This window comes from Cicer arietinum, chromosome 5, assembly GCF_000331145.2.
Source record: "Cicer arietinum cultivar CDC Frontier isolate Library 1 chromosome 5, Cicar.CDCFrontier_v2.0, whole genome shotgun sequence".
NCBI classification, from domain to species: domain Eukaryota; kingdom Viridiplantae; phylum Streptophyta; class Magnoliopsida; order Fabales; family Fabaceae; genus Cicer; species Cicer arietinum.
Genome location: NC_021164.2, coordinates 77,934,838 through 77,957,596, shown reverse-complemented (window position 1 = coordinate 77,957,596; position 22,759 = coordinate 77,934,838). Strand labels below are relative to the sequence as shown.

The following is a 22,759-nucleotide window of genomic DNA, read 5'->3' as shown; positions in this document are numbered from 1 at the left end:
CATGATCATTTATCTAATAAGAAAATGCGAAAATAGTTTTTGCTTTGCCTCCAGATTATTTCTCTTAAAAGAAATCCAAAATTGAAGTATGAAAGTCCTTTACCAAATTAAATAATGCCTTCACTTTGAACGAACTGTCACACTACAAAAACACTATTTTCCCAACACACTAAGCAATTCAGATAAAACATGATTCAAACTCTAATTAAAGCAACTCAAACTATTCTTGGGATCTAACGTAAGTAGTTGGTGCAATGTGTGTGAATGTTGTAAATCCTGAAATACTGAGTTAGATTCTTTAGAAAAGACAAAAAGAAGTAACTAAGACGGAGGCGTAAATTTTACAATTTGTATTAATCATCATACTAAACAAACAAAAGTTGAACCTGCTTATTGCTTCTGGTTTATGTAAGGACAAACAAAAGTGTATCCTTATAGTCTAACAAAATAATACAATTTCCTTAGGATAAAAAAATCTTGGCTTAAAACTACAAACTTCTAAGACTTATTCACATACATGACACAGGATCTTGTAATTTACAATCACAAAAGGCATTTTTTTTTTCTATCTAAATTCTAAAGAACTCCTGATAAAATTACTGGAGGGTTGTAGACAGAGTTTGATGGTACTAATCTCAGAAGATTGACAAACATCAATGCACTCCTCTAAATCTGCATCACAAGTTAGTAATACCCATTCACAATCATCGTCCAAATATTTGATATCGAATTTGCTCATGTCACTTACATTAAATCTCCTGCCAATTTCCTGCACAACATCTTCATAACACCATGTCTTTGGCATCCTAAACCGGCTTTTCTCATCTCCATACGTAACTTTTACTCTATGAGCATCCTCCTTTTGAGACGCTTTGCGATCGGTTTTCAATAAAGATTGGTGATACTCGGTTATCGGGTGTTCACCAAGTGTTTCATGGCTTTGTGATCTTGGCATGACGTTCGCCTTATTATTATCTTGAATCAGGCTTTTAAGTTCTGCTTCACTTCTGATTCTCTTCAACACAACATCAACAGAATCTTCGCCAACCAATGGGTCTTTGTTACTAGCAAAATTGTTTGTGTGGTGTTGTTGCTCTGACATGCTTGAACAGGAATGGCTTGAAAATGAACTTTGACTGCACGAAGTGGAGGGTGATTTTGATGCATCTTCTGGACTCAACGAGTCGGGATCCGGCTGTGTGTTTAATGAGACTTGATTATCGATTTGATTCAGAGTTGAGATCAGGCTGGTTCCTGATAAATTTGGTGATGCTAGATCGGATAATTTTGAATAGAAGGAATCAATTTGAAATGTACTCGAGGCACCCTGAACCGAGTCGATGACAAGTTGAAGTTTCTGCAAGGAATGGCCGACCTTTTTTATCTTCCGGGAAGGCCAACGCTTTATCCCGTGTTGCCGGCAGATCCTTTTCAGAGTTGTAGTACAGACTGAAACATTACATTCAACAGATTGTATTAATGAAAGAGTTCTAATAGATATTACAAATAATGAACTAATAGATGAGACACTTGTATATGCCAATGTGCACTTACCATAAACAATGAATGTGATCAATAAATTTTCTATCTGGCTTTACAGGTAGAGCCAGTGTTGTCAACAAGTACTAACATTCCAATTTAGAACAACAAGAAATGTACCAGAACAGAACAACAAGAAACGTATGAATTGAGCAACAAGTACTAACTTTCCAATTTAGAGCATGTTTTAGAAAACATGTTAGAACTAAGGGACTCTCATGACCATGAGGTTTCATTATATGTTTAGGACAACTGAAAAATAAAACCTAACAAGACCATGATGATATAAAAACAAAATGACACAACTTGGTTTCACTAAAATGAGTAGAATTAAGAAGACTTGAAAAATCTCGTTATGTTCTATCTGCGTGCCAAATGGTACCTTAGTATTTGCAAACAAAAACCTAACATGGAATGCTTGTGTATAGGGCTTACCACCAATATTCTTCGCAGCATCTTTTAGACTTCCGGCAAAATATTGCCTAAGAACTTGAAGAGTGATAGTTTTATCTGCCTTGGGACGTCTTTTCTCTCTTATTCCCACACTTGACAACAAGTTACCCTCAACAGAAAGGGAACATTCTCTACCAGACTCAGTATCTCCTTTTAAAATAAGATTTTCTTGTTGCTGCGTCTGTTCTGAGAATTTTCCACCCATTGTTTCATTAAAAAAAAAATCACCATCCAATGAGGCAGCCATCCTCCTGTGTTGGAGTTCCGACCAAGTTGCACCGCTAGCAAAACCACTATCAGCAAGGTCCATCACTTCATTTGCTGATAAGTTATTTTTCTCCAATTCCTTATTTGTTATAACCCGCAAGTTGCGGCAAACCCTTTGAATAATCATGGACAATGAAGTGAGCATCTTTTTCTGTTCCCCGCTGTCATTACAATCCACAGGCAAGAAGAACTCAAGAACATAGTCATCTGAAGTACTATATATGCTTCGGAGTCGTATGGCAACTGCAGCCCGCAATCCGAACAACCTGGCATGATGAGACAGTGGATAATCGATCTTGCTTAAAGAAGTTATATCAGCCGAGAAGCATGGTTGGTTTGTCATAAAAGCACCCCCAGCAACACCTTGACCTTTTAACAAGTGATGCTCCATGCAAGCCTCGTGAAAAAACCTTACCGAGGAATCACCGATATAGCAAGCATACTCCACCGGAGATATACAGTGTACATAGTTATCATCCGAGTGCCGACACCCGTCTTTTCCTTGTTGGATGCATGGGATCCAAGTCTGAGCCAAAGGTAATTTGTGCATTTCACATGCAGATCTCAAAACCTCTTGAATCTCAGGTAGTGCGGTTTCATAGGATCTGTCGCGTGCCTGCTCAAATTGAATCAGTTCGTTATGAGAAACAAATTGAGAATTGAATGAGTTCATCAAAATCTGCCATAGAGATGATTTTCTATGTACCTTCACATTCTGAAGACTTGAATGTCTAGAGCTTCTGAGATCAACAACCTGCAAGTTAACAGCTTTTCCCCAATCAATAAACTAGTATTAACGAGTTATGACTTTCAATGAGCTTTTCATATACGGCGTGTTAAAACGTTCGTTTCCATAAGCATTTCTTTGTAAAAATGAGCAATTCAGTCATGAGAGAAATAATGAGCAGTGTAATTTGTAAAAGTGCACTATATCAAATGTTGACAGCAACATATAATTTCACTGTTCTAAAACTTGAAGTTCTTTGTTTCAAGTTCTTTTGGGTTAAGTTACATACATCCTTTTGTGTTGTATAAATGACACCAAACAAAAAGTCTATGCAAATAAGCAAGGGAAAAACCTCAAGTGCTTTGCAAACAGTCTCAAGTTCGGCGCTATAGTTGCTTTGCTGTGTAGTCATCACAACCTCAATAACACCCAAACATGTCCTGCTCCCTTGTTCAAACACCGGTACTGCTAATGTTCCATGAATATCACATTCTTGAGCATGATCAACTCGTGGATACTCATCACTCCTGAAGAATCGAACATCAGGTGTCCACTCAGGAACTTTATCCCTGTATACTCGACCAGGCAAACCCGCCACCAAATCCTTCGAGTCCTCCTCCTCCGCAGAAAACTGATATCTCACAGAGATTTCTCGGTACCTTGCAAGGTTTAAAGACCTTGTTTCGAGTGAAAAAGGAAGATCATTAGCTGTCAGAAATGGCCTATCATCCCCTCTATTAACCGGCACCCAAATTTGTATAAGCATATCTTTGTTTCTATCGAAATCTTTGATCCACTTAAGAGCCCTTATCAGCTTCTCCACTATGAAAGATCCACCAGGTCCCGAATTCGGTGTTGGTCCAATCCACCACCTACTAAAAAACCCTTCACCTGAATAAGTCTCAAATCGATACTCCTTCTGGTTGCTACCACCATCGACATTAACTATACTTCGGCTTTCTTGTTCGGTGCCAAGAGAAGCATCTTGCGATTTATGTCGATCCACGTTATCGGGAGGGTCAATGTTGTCCAAGGAAGGCCAAGTGAATGAAGGGTCAAAAAGGGGATTGGAAAAAGGTGAACTTTGTAGCAAGAAATCAGATCCATCAGCAGATGCTTCTAACCAACAACCATCTAACAAAAGTTCACTCACGTAATCAAAATCCATTGAATTTTCATCAGGTTGTGGAGCTTCCATCATGGTTGTAGATGATGTCAAAGCACCATCTTCCATGATGGGTGTGTTTCTACTTCTTTCTCCCCAAAAACCAAAACAACACTTGTATAGATGTTTCAACTACCAAACAGATCTGAAATACCTTGTCTTGTTGTCAAAAGATATGAGATTTTTTGTGTCTTCAATTTCCAAATTAATGTCCTCTGTCCAAAGTTTTGTGAATGATGTCAGTAACAAATGATATTGATACCTATCATAGGTAGAGGAAATCTTGCAAAAGAATAACAATATGAAAAAAGGGAATAACAAAATGATGATAATTAGATTAGATTAGATCATTCTTTCTTTTCAGCATAATAGAGTCAAAATATGGACAAGTTGTGATTTTGTTGAAAAGCAAATCAAAATTTTCAGTCCCCTCACTCCCAAATATAGAAATTATTCGAGTTATAAGCAAAAGTCAAAATCCACCAAAGCAAAAATCAAAAAGTGAGAAGAGAGTTGGAGCAGAAAAGGTGTAGCCATAGTAAAAAGATTCTCTTCCTCAAACACAATACACATACACTTGCACTTGATTGAATGAAAGATTCCAATAAATGAAGGAAAGCAATATAATGATTTATATATGTGTGCAAAAAAGAGAAGAATCATAACATAACATAACATATAATAGTTGATGAGGTAAACTTATAAACGAATAACACCTCCTCATGTAAAGATTCTCGGAGATACCAAACTAAACCATGTCTCTTAATTATTAATTAAATTGAATTGTTTAAACCGTAGTAGTAAAATGTTTGTTCCAGTTATAAATAGTAATAATACTAACAAAAAAAGAAAGTTGAAAAGGAGAGAAAACCTTGATAATGGTAGCTGAAGAGCAAGAGAAGGAAGAAGTAAGAAGGAAGCAGAGAAGGGTGATGATTCCAAACAATGAGAGAAAAAGATACTGATGACGACACAAAACTTGCCTTAAAGTCAAACCAAAAGCTGACCTAAGATATAACCTAAACTCGACACACTCTCAACAATGTAATTTACTATTTTCTTAAACTAAACTAATCTAAGGTTTAATCAATAATCATCCTCTCACTCTCACATTCCATAAACTAATATTGCATTTTTTTCTTTTTTCTTTTTTCTTTTTTCTTTTCATTTTGTACTATTTGTTTGCTTGGTGCCGGAATCAGAATCCTTCCAACTTTGGTGACGTTTGCCGTGATATATTATATGCTAATGCTACGCTTTATTAATTTTACAAACAATAAAATAAAATATATACTTTTATACAATTAAAGTATACTGACCAAATAGATAGTTTTATAAATAGTATTTAAAAGAATTTATTATTTAGAAATTCAAAATATAATTGATTGTTATATATTTTTTTAGTAAAGACTTTTATTTTTCAATTTAAAATATTACAGATCAATTTGAATCTTTTCGTTGACTGGATATTTTGGTACAAATATATTTTGCAAAGATATGAAATAGAATAGTGTAAAGTACTGTAATTAAAATATAAAAATGTATTGGGTCACGCTCGTATGGGACCCCCTTGGGTTGTTCCTGACTTTTGTTTAGGGAATCTGACGCCACAACTCTTCTTCTGAGTTACAACTCTTCTTCTGAGTTAGGATGCTTTTTCAATAGTTCGAGTTTTGGTTGAGTTTACTATCGTTGATGACAAATTAAAGTAAATTTTTTTTAAACTAGCATTTTAATTTTTAATATATAGAACGTTGTGTTTTGATTTATTAATTAATAAAATTTTAACTTATTCTTTCAATCATCGGTTAAAATTATAGTTTATCAATTTCTTGTTTTATAGAATAAATAATAAAAAAAATCGTATATAATTACAAGATTATGAGTTCGAATTCGAAAGATGAGATTCAACCTAATAACATCGCTATTTATTAATTATATTAAATTTTACAAATATTCCTCAATGTTATTATAACTTTTTTTGAATGGACTATTAATGTGTTTATTGTAGGATACTGAATTAATTTGAGGTGAATTTGAATTTTATTCTTCTTAAAAGAATAATAACAATCAATAATTAATCATCGAATAAATATTAATATTTTATACACATATATAATTAATTATAATATCATTCATTTATTCTACAATTTTCTCACTTTAGATAAATGCCACTTAGTTTTGTGTGCAACAAATGTTATTTTCTATTCTGCCGCTTATCAAAACTCTAACATAGTAGGAGCTTCTCATCCTTAGCCCTTGTTATTCTATTTCTCTTTTTCGAAAATGTATGGTTTAATGTCAATTTTTAATTTAGATTCATCTAAATTATTATTATTTTATTTGAATAATTTATATATATATATATATATATATATATATTTATTATTTCTGACTTTGTTGTTTAGTTCGGTATTATTGTGTTTGTTATTTCAGTGCAACATTATGTTTTTTTTTTATTTTATTATGATATTTGTTTGATTTAGATTAACAATTTAATTTCGATCAAGTGCAGATTCAATCAATAATTTTTACATCGTTAACATTACAGTTTTGGAGGTATGAAACTTTTTAACACTTCAATTTTATCATATTCATAGATTTTATCATATTTTATGTATTTTATCATTTTAAGCTATTACACTCATTAATGTGATTTTATTCACATATTCATTATTTTCTGTTTCAGCGATTTTAAATTGTATTATTTAATATAATTTTTACTAATTTCAACGAATAAATATTGTTTTATAAATATAATATAACATTTATGTTTATTTTTATTTTTATTGACAAACAAGGCCAGCTATTGGGTTGTGCTTGAGTCCAATAGCACACCTCTAATTAGTGAAGGCCTTAATTTTTTTATAATATAATAAAATGAAGGTGATTTTTAGTATATATTTTTAATCTACAAGATTATGATATTTTAAGTTTAGTCTCAAAAAAATTGATTCACTTATAGTCTTTAATTTGATTTAATAGAGACTAAAAATATATTTTTTTAATAAAAAAAATCAAAATAAAAATTAAAAGAGAATAAAAAATCTAAGAACTAAAATTTATTTATTTTTTTAATAATTAAAATTGTATTTTTTATAATAGGGATTCAATTTTTAAAATTAAAACATATCCTTCAAAATATTTAAGACAGTCCTATTAAAAATATTAAAGTAGATAAATAAAAAAGATTTTATTTATAAATAATTTATATTTATTTTCTTCTCATATATAACATTTATGAGTAAATATGATTTTATTTTTTTGGGGGATGTATATGACTACAATTTGGCTAAGTTGGAGATAAGATAAAATAAAAGGTTGTTAAGTGATAACTTATATACCGTATAAAGCTAGACTAGAGAGAATAATAATGTAGCTAAGATTCAAGATCAACAGATGCAAGAGCGATGTAAATCCAAATTAAACAGACATCCAACTTTATGTATATATATATTACCCATAATAAATAAATAAATAAAATGTTGTTTATGATAAAATATCTAACTTATATTTGACATCGTATAAGAATATTATTCATTTGAATAATAATTCATATTAAAATTAAACGTATTCACGTAAGTTCCTCTCTTTATATTAATTTCTCAAAATTAAAATCACAACTAACATAATATCAATATCAATATCAATGACGTGAGGGTGGGCTTCACCTTTACGCCTTGACTCTGCTTTGCATTCCAAATTTACAAGTCAAAAGAAACTAATGACAACTCAAATTGTTTTTAGATACGTGTGATTATGAGAACTTGTTCTATTTTATAACCAGATTATGAACAATGATCTCAGCGTTTTAGTATTATTTTTAGAATATATATCATATTGAATTTACCGTTCATCTTATTTTAAATTAATATTTATCAGAAAATATAGGATTACGTATTGCTTATATTAATATATATTGCATGCTTAATCGACAGACAATTACGTTGGAGTGAAATTGATTTTTTTTTTAATAAATAAAATGACATTTATTAATTAGCTTTTGATTTAATTGCAATTTTAGCTCAACTATTTTTTTCAATTCACGAAATCGATCTTTTATTTTTATATTTAATTATTTTAGTCGCTAATTTATATTTTTAAATTAAAAAATAGTGATGTATCATTTTATAATTGATGTGACATAAGATAAAATGATGTGAATTGATTAACACTCATGAAATTGCGATAAAATTCTATAAAAACTTCAGCTTTAATTTAGCTTTTTAAAAAAGTTTTGTTTGAGAAAAATTACTACTTTTGAATTAAATATAAACAAATAGAGTAATTGAAAAGTTGATGTATCAAATCTTAATTTTTAACCAAATACATTAATTTTTTAGCTACCATTTTGATTTATTTTTCCTTTCGAGAGAAAGTTGATAACCATTAAATTAGTTATTTAGTTAGTTTAAAAATGTAAAATAATATTCTTAATTAAAAATAAATTTTACATTAATTAATATTTAAAATTAATAATTTTTTTTATTTTAAAAATTTATTAATTTGATATATATTTTATTTAGTTACTTAATTTATTTATTAGGATATATTATGCTAAAGTGGATATTTATCTAATTCTCAACTTGAATACCGTAGAGAAAAAAAAAAACAATAAAAAGTTATTATAAATATTGATAATTACTTTAAATTAATTTTATCCACCACAACCATTTTAGTCCTTTAGGTATATCGGAGTTGTGTCTTTGAGGATTTATAATTTTTCTATACAAATTAAAATTATATTTGAAAGAATATAGAACTTTCCGGATAAAAATTGCATGGAAGGATTTACAATTTTCTCTTTATAAAATTTGCAAGTTGAGTAATAATAGTTTTTTGTTGTAAAATTGTGGATTGGCGTCAAATAATGAGTTGTTTTTCTTTATTAATTTTGTGTTTCTTGTGAAAGTATGCTTATACTTGTATGGAGATTTTCACATGTTGATTTCCCATCAACTAGCATAAGAGAAAATATTGCTGTCAAAGGAAGAAGAGAAGCAAAGTATTGTATACCATGTCATTCATTTGAAGTACTCGCGGAACTTTAACATTTATTTTGAAGGGCCAAATTTTAAATAATATATTCATATATCAAATAATTATATTCATTACTCTTATTTTTGCTACTGTGTTGTTTTTGTCCATTCATACTTATTTTATTTTGATTCATATTTAATCTCACCAAACATTGTGATGTGTTAAGAGTATTGGGTGGCAACTGAAAACAAAAAGAATGCTGCCTTCTAATTAAGTTCAAATCACGATGGCCATTTATTTTTTAATACCATAGAAACACAATGGGGCTTCGTACCAAAAACAAATAATGGGGACGAAGGTGATTAAAATCGTGAGTTAACTCGTAAATTTGTATGATTTTATAATTTTACATTATAATTTTAAATTAATTTAATAATAAATTTAGAAATTTAACCGAGTTAATACAGTTGAAATTGTGAGTAAATTTATAAAATTAATTAAAATCGTATAAACTCACACAAACTAGTATTTAACCAAATGTTTGAAATAATTATTTTAAAAAAATGGTAAAAGGAGACCATTTAATTTAACCAATAAAAATATTAAAAAAAAACCAATTAAATGGATACAATAAAAGAAGGAAATTGCACATTAAATGCATGTATAGATATCACTTCAATCCAAGTTACATAGACACTATGTGTTGATTTTATAGATACTATTTTTTCTCTATTTTGCACAACTTTCCAATGTAGGACTAAATGTTTGAAAGTCTAAACAACAATATTATGTTATAATCCTATTTTACTAACATTTGGATCATTTTTATCTTTTAAAAACAGTTTTATTCTACTATTGAAAATAAGTATTGGGCACATGGTTTTCTTTTATAATTTTACGGTTTCTTTTTATTTTATATATGTTAAATAAATTAGTTTTATTAATTTATGTAAAAACAAAAAGCCTTGTTTAACTTTTATAATGTCTAATTTAACATAATTTAACATAATTTTATAAGTGTGACATTTTTTGTGGTGATTTAATATTTTCTCAATAATTGAATTAAAATTATGTATATGGTAACATATAAATATATATGTCATGTATATATTATTTTTAATTATATTTAATATGAGGTAAACTCGTATGAATTTATTATTTGAGTTCACTTATGTCAAACTAATTTATTTAAATTCTCGAATTTGACAACCTTTAATATTGCCTTCCTCCATTGTTGCCCAACCAAACTACCTATTAATTAATTAAGAAAAATAATTGTGGAGGTCTTGGCCACTACACGGCCTTCAATAAGCTCTGTCATTGATTTGAAGATAAGTCACTTCTCATCTTATTTATTTTTTGGATTTACATTGTTACTTCATTGAAGTTGGAGGGTCCTTTTATTGATGGGATTATAGTTTTCTCTTTATGATAATGTAAAATGTAAGACTATCCGAAGGTATAAATATGAGATTCCAGACGATAATGCATCAAAATGAGTACTCATCTAAGTCCTACATTGAATCAATAGCCTAAAACTATGTGAGACTTTGAATGAAATATAAATTTGGTTCCAAAATAGATAATCAACCAAATTGCACATCTGAGTAATGTGAAGAAAAAATATAGAAAGTTATTATAAATTAGATAGTAAGTTAAAGTTTTATTTACCACGACAATTTAACTCGTTTAAGTGAGACTTGTGTAGTTGTGTTTTTTAAGAGTGTTTACAATTTTTATAGGTAAAAATTGTGTTTTAAAAGGTTTAAGTTTTTTTATGCAAAAATTATACAAAGGAGTTTTCAATTTTCTCATTGTAAAACTTGCAAGTTAAGTAATAAAAAATTTGTGTAAGCCTGAAGATTATGTATGAAGTCAAACAATAATAAATTTTTAAGTTGTCTTTTGTAACTTTTTTGTTTCTTTGTTTTCACTTGTTGATTGTTCAACATCGTGGTAGTGGTAATGGTAATATTAATCTTTATGTGACGCTTTACCTGCATTTGGTTGACCATATATAATAAAGATGAACCTAAGGGACATTTAGGTCTCAATATATAAGGATAATATTTGAGAATAATTTGGTTTTCGATTCATTTTCAAAATCTTTATATTAAAAAATTTTGTCGTTGTCTTTCTTTTCTTTTTATTTTTCTCTTTCTTTTATTTCGATTGAAAGATTAAAAATCAGAAATAGATCATCTCTATTAAAAAATCTCTTAATTTTTCTCAAGTGTTATCTCAACCATTAAATATGAGAGAAAAAAGAATAAAAATATAAAGAAAAAGATTATGGTGTCTTTGAAGGGTTAACATCCTCTCTATTTTTTACTTTATCAATTTCTTTCATTACTAAAATGTTTAGTGTATAAGTATATTTTTTGGAAATTGCAATATTTATCTTATATAATTCTTATACATCCAAAATATTAGTAATTGATTTAACCATTTCTTTTGAGAATTGGAGAAGATCCATATTCTACTCTCTCTGAATGGTTGTGATTGAAAATTAAGGAAAAACAGCTCAAAAGTACAATCAACATGATTAAATTCCATCCAAAATGCCATAGTTTGTACATATTTTGTCTCTATATATAATGAAGACTACTCCAACACTTTTCCAACATGATACGAGTTGGAGTGGAAATTCTTCAAATACTCGCACTCAAAAAAATAAAATCCAGTAATAGAATTCTTTCAAAATAATATTTCAAGTATACAAATTTATAATTTAAATCAAGCCTCATCTATAAAGTATGTTTAGAGACTAAAATATGTGAATAGTTAAATTGGTCATTAAAATTGTAAACATAAGTCAAATTATTCTATGTATTTTGTGAACTAGCAAATACATTTATAAAATTATAAAATATCAATTAAAATAGTATTTTTACAATTTTTATCGTAAGACATTTTGATCTGACATTGTAATTGAATATGTGATTTATTCACATTAATCTGACATCAATATCATATTTCTAATGACAAATTTGCCTATAAAATTTTGTCATGTCATAAATAAATTTGTGAGTAATTGTAATTGTATATAGACTAATAATTAACAGATTAATCAATGATATATTTAAATTTCGCAGAGAAAATCAGTTTTCGTTGTGATGACATTAATATGAAATCAACGTGGATGAGTCAAATATTCAAATAATATGTCATAATGTTTAAGAATAAAAGTTTAAATGTAGACTATTTTGATTATTATTTAATACTTTTAGAGATTTATTTGCTAATTTATAAAATTTAAAGATTAGTTTGATAAACACTTATAATTTGAATGATCAATTAGTCTATTCAATTTTAAAATGAGTTTCATAATTTTTGTAAAGAACATAATAAGATTTCATTATGAGAGTAAACCAAAAAAAAAATCACTCTAACAATTTTTTAAATTTTAATACAAATGATAAATACTAGTATGATTAAATTGAACGTTTTGTTCAAATTAATGAACTCGTAAAATTGTGTGTATAGGTTTATTGAAGTATTTTTTTTTTTAATAAAAATAAAATAGGATTTGAGAGTTTTTACTAATAGTAAAGTCGCCCCGAGATTCCCAATCCATTTGTTTAAAGGTTGAATCTCGATCAAATAGATTTTAATTAAGGAAGGAGATTCAACATCATCCACCACCACAAATCAAATAACGACAATATTTGCCAACTCCACGAATCCTCAATATATGTCTCTTTCCCTTTCATAAGCTATATAATAATAATAATAATATATAGTACATACCTGCTGTAGGGCATTGAGAGCAAGTTACTATGTTTCTGGGTAACTTTTTTACTTTTTGCTGCTTGCTTGCTAGGCAACAAACAGCGTTGGACTAATCCACTCCAAACATGTCAAGGTTGTTTGCAACTGTCCTAAACTTCCTTGTAAAGGAAAAAATAATTATATTCAAAACATCAACCTTTTAAAAGGTCAAGTGAATAAAAGAAACTCAATATTAAAAATATTAAAATTCAAATTTTATTTGTTATGTTACAAATAATAAACATTTAGTGTGACACAATTAATAGATAATTGAGTTATTTAATCGTAGAAGTAAAGAACATTGTGGGGGAAAAAACGGTTTCTTAGATGAATTTTCTTATTTCAAATGATTAATTGTTAACTTTCTTATAGAAATACATTGGACAAAAAAATAATAATAACCACTTCAAATATATAATAGACAAATATTCCATATAAATGACAATAGGTAGGGTACTATAGTACCTGTTCCTGGACTCGCTGTTTAAAAAAATACTCATGTCTATGCTCGTACCTTCTTGGATATCAATTTTAATATTCGTACTCTTACTTTTTGGGTACCTAAATGTCCGTACTCATACACATTACCCACGCTTTAACTAAAATAGATCAATAAAATAAAATATAAATGATATTGTTGTAATTAAATTTAAAAATTATTCAAATATTTTAAAGTCAATCATAAAGTATTATAAATCAAAATATTTGCTAACTCAAAATATTTCAAATGAACATTCGTTACAATACAAATTCTAATAGTCATAACAATAAGTTGCAAGTCCTAAGACAATATCATTTGAGATTTGTAAAAACAATTGATAAGAAGTTGCAAGTATAACTATAAAGTCACGATTAATAAGACATAACTCTTAGTTATAAAGTCACAATTAATTACATATTCATCATAATCAAACTCTTAAAAAGTTTACAAACGTTTATCTTTCGATTATAAATATTGTAGTAGTCTAATTATATTAATAGATGTTAAAACATAAAAAGAAAATAATTAATTAAACTAAACACTAATATAATAAATAAATAAATTAATTAATAATATAATTATATAAGTGCAGGTGCGGAACGGATTGGGTAATATAGTACATGTACCCGCACTCATACCCGCTTAATTTTGCGGGTAATCACCCGTCTCCGTGCCCATACCATTATGCGAGTTTTTACCTACCCATTGTGGATTTTTTTTGCAGGTATCAATTGAGTATGGATCTAATTGTCATCCCTAAGCGGAGCCAAGAGAAACTCGTAGTTGACATGATCTTCCCAAGTTTTATAGGTTCTTTTTAAGTTATATATAATCTATTATTATTATTATTATTATTATTATTATTATTATTATTATTATTATTATTCAAATTTTACATAAAATATAGTTACATTTTTATTTACTAGTCATTTTAGTCTTCTAATATATCTTTTATTAATCAATTTAATCTATAAAAATATTAATAAAAAAAAAGTTTGATAATGTATTTAATTTCGATATATTCAAAAGTGTAATAGTATATCTAATTTTGTGATAGATATGGAATAGAATCTCGTTTGTTTCAGTTTAGTTCGTAAAAAAAAATACTTTTAAAAGTTTTCATTTGTTTATTATAGTTTTTAAAAATATAATAATTTAAAAAAAAAGAGAATTTTCAAAACTACTTTAAATGAAAATTTATTTTTAGTATTTAAAAAAAAATATTTTTTATAACTGATTTAAAAAAATATAAAATAGACAAACACAAAATAATATTTTTTTTAAATAATTTATAAATATTGTGTATCAAAATCATATTGTTAATAATTAATTTGTAAAAGAAGGCCCAAGATTGGGGCAAAAATAGTGGAAGGAAAAAAAGATAGGGGTTACAAATTTGGGCCTACATCGGAATATAAAGGCCTTGTACGGTCATTGGACTATCATCAACAAATACAGTGTATGTTTTTCAGTCTTAGATTATGTGTAATCAGTCATTCTACTGATCGTGTAATTGCGATCAAATAGTTGGAATTTTAAACAGATTTTAATTTTTTATTTTTTAATTAAAATTTATAAATTTAAAATATAGGTCGTTTAATCTAAGATTGAACGGACACACTCACTAACTCCATAAATACATGCAGCAAGTGATTGCACCAAATCCAATTTATGGTTTTTCGATTTGAGGAGAATTTGTGTGCTCTGCAGACTGCAATGCATTAGGTTTGCTAGAGCATATCGAGACTTCTATTTTTTAGTAAGTGAGTTTCATGTGTATAATATATGCATATTTCATTTCTGAGTGGTATATAAATATATATTGTCTTTTATTTTCTTTCCTTTTAAATTAGTACTAAGATCAAATAGATATGGTATCTTCAATTATAGAATAATATTTTTTTTTCTTCAATAATCCAATCACAAATTTTTCTAAACAATGTCCAAGAAAATTATATTTTGTACAATCGTATAAAGATGCTTGATTTTAATCTCTTTGGTCTTTCAGAACTATGCCAAAATTCTCAATAATGACAAAAAAAAAATGTATTTTGAACAATCCTACAGGAGTGTTTGAATATTAAATCTTTAGTTGTTCAAAAATTATATACAAATGATCTTCATAAACAATTATCAAGAATAATTTATTATTTGAACAATTTTTCAATGAAGCTTTAATTTTAAAAAAAAATTAATTCTTTATGAACTATATCACATACGATATCCATAAACAATAATAAAGAAAAATCATTATTTCAGCAATCATTTAAAAATATTTTGATTTTTAATTCTTCTAAAATTTAACAAGAATAAATAAAAATATATATGATACAATAATTATACAAGTCAGCAGAATTTATCAACAAAATTTATTGCAAAAATAAAAATAATTGAGATAAAAAATATGAGAAAAACATAGTAACAAGTTCACAAATTAAACTAGTAAAAAGATATTGAGAACATCATAAATTATAATGATATATCCTCCAAGTAAACTGACCAGCACTCATATAGTTTTGAGCCTCGTGCTAATTACAAATTTTAAAATTAATTAAAGTTAGAGCAATATATTAGAAGAATAAGGATGAAAGAGAGATAAAAGAAAATGAGAGACTTAATGTTAATTTTTTCAAGGTGTATTATTTAATGTGCAATTGGTCATATTTATGAAACACAAAATCAGTTGATCACAAGTATGTGAATCATCACATCAGCACTAAATGGAAAAGTCACTTGCAATCAGTAAAATCACTAACAATTACTAAAATTATTTCACTAATCTTTGTTTTATCTATAATTTAAATTTATATTCTCTCGAATAATTTGTCTTTAACTGAAGTCTATGAATCATTTGATTAAATTATCAACTAATCTATTAATTAGTAAGAGTTCTATATCATGCTAAGGAATATGGAAGGTGTGCATCCACAAATATATATGCATAACATATATACAAATTTTCCCTAAAAAAACATATATATACAAATTTATTTCAAACATACAAAGAAACATAAGTAACTTGTTAGAAACTCCTTTTTTTTTTTTTTTGGAAATGCAAGTGACTTGTAGAAACTCACTTGTTTATAAAGTTTTTTTTTTTGTCATATAAAGGATTTGTTTTGTTAAATTGGCCCATTTTCTTAAGGTATCTTTTGCTACCAACAGCTTATTTGGAGACTAATTCAATAATCCAGAACGTTGCTTTGCTTTGAAAACATTTTATCTTGGTTAACACATGTTCGAATAAACTTATTTGCCAATATTAATTACAGCATTGATATTTTGGACTTTTAGAAACAGCTTCTGAAAATGATGAATATTTCTCACGTTCCAAATATTGTCCACATTTACCCAAATTCTGGAATGTTTTTAATTATTATTATCGAAATGGACTGTCCAATAGATAGTGGACACTTATGTATTGAATGGTGGCAATGAAACATCTTGGAAAGATTTAGTCAATAACCAAATTATAACTCTTGAAATTTGCTCCCTAGGGGGCTAACAATTGAAACGAGTGGAAAAGAAAAAGGTTGAATGCAATTCATGTGCTAAATGAAGGCAAATGTACAATGCAAATATTTTTCTCCCTCTTAAATTTAAAGACTATGAGGTGGCTGCAGTTGTAAAGAAGGGTCTAATTAATCCATAAACAATTTCAGTATTCATAAATATCCACATACAAATTTTTCTTAGTTGTTTGTTATCTTTAATTTTTACTTTCTTCTAACTAAGAAAAATACACAACAAACATTTGTGTCACTATATAACGAAAGTAAATATTGTACGTAATTTACTTTTTATTTTAAGGAACGCGTATACATTTTACATAGTTACATAATTTTAAATTTATATTGGATTTTGACTTGTTTTGTAATGGTGACAATTATAATTAAAAAAACTATGGTATATTAATGTTACTTTTAGTTATTTGTTTTATTTTACAAATATAATAAAACAAGATATTATTTTCTTCATACTAAACACCAACAAAAAATTACTCTCACGTCTCCTCAAAACCGCACCATGAACATCTAACAAAGTATTAATAATTGCTGATGAGTAGTGCTTCAAACTTGTAAGATCTGCCAAAATCGTCAACTGCAGTTGTTACTTTCATCCTAAACACAATATTAGCTGTGTTTGGTTTCACGTCTGCTCATTGATTCTCGCATTCCAAGGAACTATGGACGTGAAAATCTTAAAACTACAAATGGTAGCTTCTGATAAACGAACGATCAAACGAGATCTCACTGTGTTTCTAAACGAAGGCAATATCCATCAACACAATCGATTTGGTTACAGTAATCGATAGACAACAGTATAAATCTTCTACGAAAACATATAACAGAAGCAACAGGAAAAAGCCCAAGAAGCTAACACATTCAAACGGCTTTATTGAGACAGTTCAACCAGTTGAATATATGGAGTTTATGGTATACATTCACGCTATAATAGTGCAAAAAGAAAAATATTGGTCTTTTAAATTGTTCAGAGCAAAACATATTTATCATAATCTTCACACATCTGCAACTATTTCGATAATTTCATGGTTGGCGAGGACCTTAACTTAAATGCTAGGCCTCATGTTCAGATGAGATGCTATCTTTTGGCCAAGAGAACGATCAGCCTGCACAGCAACACCAAAAAGAACATATGAGCAAATAAGTACAGATTCATATACACTTGAATGCCTTATCGTTAATAGTGTGATAAATTAGAATGTCTATATCTCACCTGAGACCAGTATGATATCCAGATGCTGCGGACTTCATGTGTGACGCGTGGGTCAGATAAAGCCTCTATCCATCTGCGGGCAAATCTATCTTGCCTGAAAAGATTAAAAAACGGCCAAGAAAACCAAATATTTAGACATCACCAAACATATTTCATATTGATCATATTGGTATTTTGTAACAAGAACCTGTCAGGTGCCCAAGTTCGGTATCTCTCTCCAGGCTGTTTGAAGTTATTCTCCTTGGGACGTATGCACTGCATTAAGTAGAATTGTTCATACATTATTGCCCCGATATAGGCAGAACTTCAATGGTTTTACTGGCGTTATTTAATTGATCTTCAAGCTGTTGTCATTTATTTATTTTATAAAGCAATAATAATCAATTTATTCTATCCAAAAGTATTGCCAAAAATAACAGCTACCTAACCTATGCAGTAATTTATTGCCTAACTTAAATATCTAACGAAGGTATTGGATCTATTTCTCTGCTTCTTTATCAGATCAAATTTTACAGTGTATCCAAAGAAAGATTATGGATTGTCTAATGTTCTAATGGAATATTTCATAAAATTTGGTTCTGGTTCTAAGTCATGTGGTTTCTTAGACAAAAGAACATTTAAATGCGATACCGATAATGCAGTCTATACTGAAAATCATGACTGATGGATGCAATCACAAAACACTTCACATTTTCATATTAAGCAAATAGTGGAACTATTAAACTAACCCTTTCACGCTTTCCAGAGAGAGCAGCAGGAGGAGTGGGGAACCTTTCTGCATGGCGGACAGGATCATGCCTTGAAGGGAAGTAATTGACCTGTAAATTGGCAGCGGTCAGTGACAAGATAAAGAATGTATATAACTAAAGAATAGGATGCAATAGCAGCATGACTGTATGTGATTAAATAATTCACACATCAGATGACAACCAGCTTCTTGCACCAAAAATGAAAAGGAATATTAGTTGAAGAATGAAACATTAAATTACCTCTTCATCCCTGTGGATGAAATTCATGAAACCCTCATGGTGATTGTTATGGTGAGCACACTTGGGAGCATTAGCAGGAAGTTGCAGATAGTTCGGTCCAAGTCTGTGCCTCTGTGAATCAGCATAAGAGAAAATCCTGGTCTGAAGCATCTTATCATCTGAGTAATACACACCAGGCACTATAATGGCAGGGCAAAATGCAAGTTGTTCATTTTCAGCAAAGAAATTATCGATGTTCTTGTTCAAGACCAAGCGACCTACGGGCTGAAGGGGTATAATGTCCTCGGGCCAAGTCTTAGTTACATCAAGTGGGTCAAAATCAAATCTGTCTTCATGATCAGGATCTATTGTTTGAATGTACAGTTTCCATTCAGGATAGTTACCGGCAGCAATTGACTCATAAAGGTCTTGAGTAGCATGGCTGTGGTTGGCTCCTCCCACCTTAATGGCTTCTTCCTCTAATAGAGACTTCACACCACATGTGGGCTTCCAGTGAAATTTCACGTACAATGCTTTCCCAGCTTTGTTGATCAGGGTATATGTGTTAACTCCGAAACCATCCATATGCCTATAATCTTGTGGGACACCCACATCATCAAATAGGAAGGAGAACATGTGAAGGCTTTCTGGAAAGTGGGAGAAGAAGTCGAGGATTCTCCAATTCTCCTGGATGTGGGACTTGGGATTGGGTTTAAGAGCATGGACCATATCTGGAAATTTCATCCCATCGTGTACGAAGAAGACGGGAAAGTTGTTTCCAACAAGGTCAAAGTTACCCTGTGTTCAAAAGGTAAAGATAAGAATCATGTATGGTACAAGACTCAAACCGTTCCATAAACAATTATTACTATTTGAGCAAACAAACTAGCATCCTCGGTTACAACTGGAATTACTTTAAAAGATATATGAAGACCATTTTAAACTAATACAGTAATTATATTTAGTCACTGGAAGATAATTTTTAATGTTGTGTACTCACAATTCTTATCTCTCTGGTTTAAAATTTCAAAGTAAAAACACAACGATCACTCAAGGTTTCTGGGCTACCACATTCAAGAACGACGGTCATGAAATGGACAACGACAAGGGAAATAATGATGGACATGAATTAGCGTAGTTCACATAAACATTTATAAAACCCAGACCAACTGGTTGTCCAGAGTAACATATTGTCAATTTTGTTTAACCAAAACAAAGTATTCTGTCAAAAAAAAAAAAAAAAGTAATTAACACTTTTGGGCATCTTATCATTAAGAATAAAATAACACTAATCATAAGTGGATAATGAATTAAATCTTGTGCATTAACTTAACATGAAGAATAAATTTAGTCTATACTGGCATAAGGTTATATATATATGTGTGTGTGTGTGTGTTATATACTCCATATTGCTATAAACCAGAATTGATTTAAAGGTATAAGCGAAATTTGAACTGATACAGTAACTGTATTTAGCCACAAGAAAATGTGTGATGATTATAAATTATTCTATATATTCATTAATCTCTACCTCTCTAGTGTAAAATTTCACAGCAAAACCTCGAGGATCCCTCAAGGTTTCAGGGCTGCCACGTTCATGAATGACGGTCGAAAAACGCACAATCACAGGTGTCTGAACACCAGGAGCGCGAAGGAAATCTGCACATGTCAGGTGAGAAACATCATGTGTGACTTCAAAGAAACCCTTTGCACTAGCTCCCCTGGCATGAACAACACGTTCTGGAATCCGCTCCCTGTCAAAGTTGGCAAGCTTTTCCACAAGATGATAATCTTCCAAGAGAATTGGACCTGTTAAAAGGGGTAAAATAATATAAGACTTCAGATGAAATAATATTTAGCCAAATTCACCCTGATGTTTGCAACAGTAAGATGGAGAAGCTTCCTCCCCTCCAACACACGCATATCAAAGAGAGAAAAAAGGAAATGGAATTAACAAAGATATTCCTAGCTACAAAATTAAGAAAAGGCACTTTTTTTCCGGCATAGGTTTAGCTAATATTTAAATTGATGAAAGAAAATAATTCCTGCATAGTTAAAATACTTCAGTTTCCTTGCATAGTATTTCCAGCTATATAACTTGGTCAAAATAGTTGAAGTTAGAGAGAGAAACTACTCCATTCCACAGCAGTTTCCATGCAGTCAAAATACAAAATTGTACATGGAAATACATAGTTTCTATGGTATGAATAGAACCCAAAAAAAAAAATCTGCAAGAGTTTCTCGGTTGCATTCTGAATATTCAGCAAGTTATAATTACGAAGGGTGATAACTGATTACAAAAATCAAAGTCTGCAATACTCAACTATGTATTGTGTGGTTTTCTAGAAAAACTGGACGCGTTTGGGGTGACTTACATGGACTTATCCTATTACATAAACACTTTTATAAAGGAATATAAAAAAGTTTATGACATGTCGTAACTGATTTTTAGTTTTGCTCATAATAATATAAAAATAGCTTAATCAAAAAGTTTAAGTGTTAGTAGTGCTTATGCAAAAACACTTAGGCCTGTTTCAATTGCTTATTTGTGCTTATGTACTCGCATAAACACTAATTAGACTTTGATAGAACTTAAAAAAAAAAAAACACTTGTAACATGTCCTAAATTATTTTTAGCTTATTTCCGCAAACTCTTCAGAATGGCATGTGAAAAAACCTATAACTTATACAAAAACAATGACTTTATTTCATCTTTTGGTAAAGAAAAAAGCTTTTACATAAGTGTTTATCGTAAAGGCTTAATTGATTTGTTTATCCAATGAGGGTGTAACTAGGAGCACTTATCAAATAAGTGTTTGATGAACTTATTCACCAACATATACACCATAACATTAAACTTGACAATAAGATACCCGTGAAATCGTATAATTTATGGTGATTCTATTCTGCTTTTACGAAATCAAATTTCTGCCTGAACAATTTCTGACTTTAAATCTATCGAACGCAAAGAATAATTATATCAAAATGATGAATTTGATACCTCTAGATCCAACGGTTAGAGAGGAGTTATTGTTCCAAACAGGAGCACCGGAATTTGTAGTCCAGAAAGGAGAATTGAAAGCGCTAGATGGACGGTGCTGCAATAAAGCTAACATAATCAACACACGAACGAACCAAAAAATAAATACAGTTTTTGCTTCAAATGAATAAATAAAAACCAGGGAATGAAAAAACGAGAGAAATGGAATGAATTGTAAAATCGTAGACAGACAGCAACGAAATACGATAAACTATAATAATAAACGATTGATTATATTGAAGTGTGATTGGGTAGAGGTACCTTGTAGGGATCCATGGTAATGGAAGAGAGTAACAGAGAGAGAAAGGAAAAGAGGATGAGGAGAAACGAAGAAGATAGAGATGGAGAAAACAATTTCGTGCGTTAATCGCGAGAATTATGGCCTCATATAAATACCACTAGACTACACCCTTCTCTCTCCTATCCATTAAAAAAACCATCAATTTAGCCCCTCATTTTCAAGGTCATCTTGGAATTTGGATTAGGTGCACTCACATTCGTTGCAATCAAGACCACATATCATCTCAACATCGTTCGATTAAATTTTGACGATTTATAAAAATAATGTCCCCAACCAATTTGATTATTTACGGTACTCCTAATTAAAAAAAAAATATTTTTATCTTTTTTG

General features: G+C 29.5%; 2 protein-coding genes across 3 annotated transcripts; both read right to left on the bottom strand.

Moving 5' to 3' along the window:
* Positions 1-329: 329 nt before the first annotated feature.
* On the bottom strand, positions 330-5,271 carry LOC101512737 (protein NLP5). Of its 2 annotated transcripts, none has more exons than XM_004500818.4 (5): positions 5,023-5,271; positions 3,339-4,366; positions 2,966-3,013; positions 1,975-2,875; positions 330-1,449 (listed from the first exon to the last, which is right to left on the bottom strand). In XM_004500818.4, exons 2-5 carry the CDS (start codon positions 4,218-4,220, stop codon positions 566-568), a joined length of 2,715 nt encoding a protein of 904 aa, XP_004500875.1. In that variant the 5' UTR covers positions 4,221-4,366; positions 5,023-5,271; the 3' UTR covers positions 330-565. The 2 variants fall into 2 exon arrangements, with proteins under 2 accessions (XP_004500875.1, XP_012571497.1); XM_012716043.3 differs by lacking the exon at positions 5,023-5,271 and adding an exon at positions 4,868-5,003.
* A 12,489-nt stretch (positions 5,272-17,760) lies between these two features.
* Positions 17,761-22,547, bottom strand: LOC101513499 (catalase-4). The gene is made up of 8 exons (XM_004500820.4): positions 22,390-22,547; positions 22,090-22,186; positions 20,620-20,897; positions 19,110-19,886; positions 18,849-18,938; positions 18,308-18,375; positions 18,121-18,214; positions 17,761-18,013 (listed from the first exon to the last, which is right to left on the bottom strand). The coding sequence occupies exons 1-8, from the start codon at positions 22,402-22,404 to the stop codon at positions 17,954-17,956; spliced, it is 1,479 nt and encodes a 492-aa protein (XP_004500877.1). The 5' UTR covers positions 22,405-22,547; the 3' UTR covers positions 17,761-17,953.
* Positions 22,548-22,759: the final 212 nt, after the last annotated feature.

Excerpts from the sequence above, each read along its gene's own strand:
- LOC101513499 (XM_004500820.4), bottom strand. Across the intron at positions 18,939-19,109 it reads TCATCCACAGGGATGAAGAG|GTCAATTACTTCCCTTCAAG; the intron begins GTAATTTAATGT and ends GCCAATTTACAG. Across the intron at positions 18,376-18,848 it reads TCTCTGGAAAGCGTGAAAGG|TGCATACGTCCCAAGGAGAA; the intron begins GTTAGTTTAATA and ends TACTTAATGCAG.
- LOC101512737 (XM_004500818.4), bottom strand. The coding sequence starts at position 4,220 with ATGGAAGATGGTGCTTTGACATCATCTACAACCATGATGGAAGCTCCA. Across the intron at positions 2,876-2,965 it reads CAAGTCTTCAGAATGTGAAG|GCACGCGACAGATCCTATGA; the intron begins GTACATAGAAAA and ends CAATTTGAGCAG. Across the intron at positions 1,450-1,974 it reads TGCTGCGAAGAATATTGGTG|TCTGTACTACAACTCTGAAA; the intron begins GTAAGCCCTATA and ends GTAATGTTTCAG.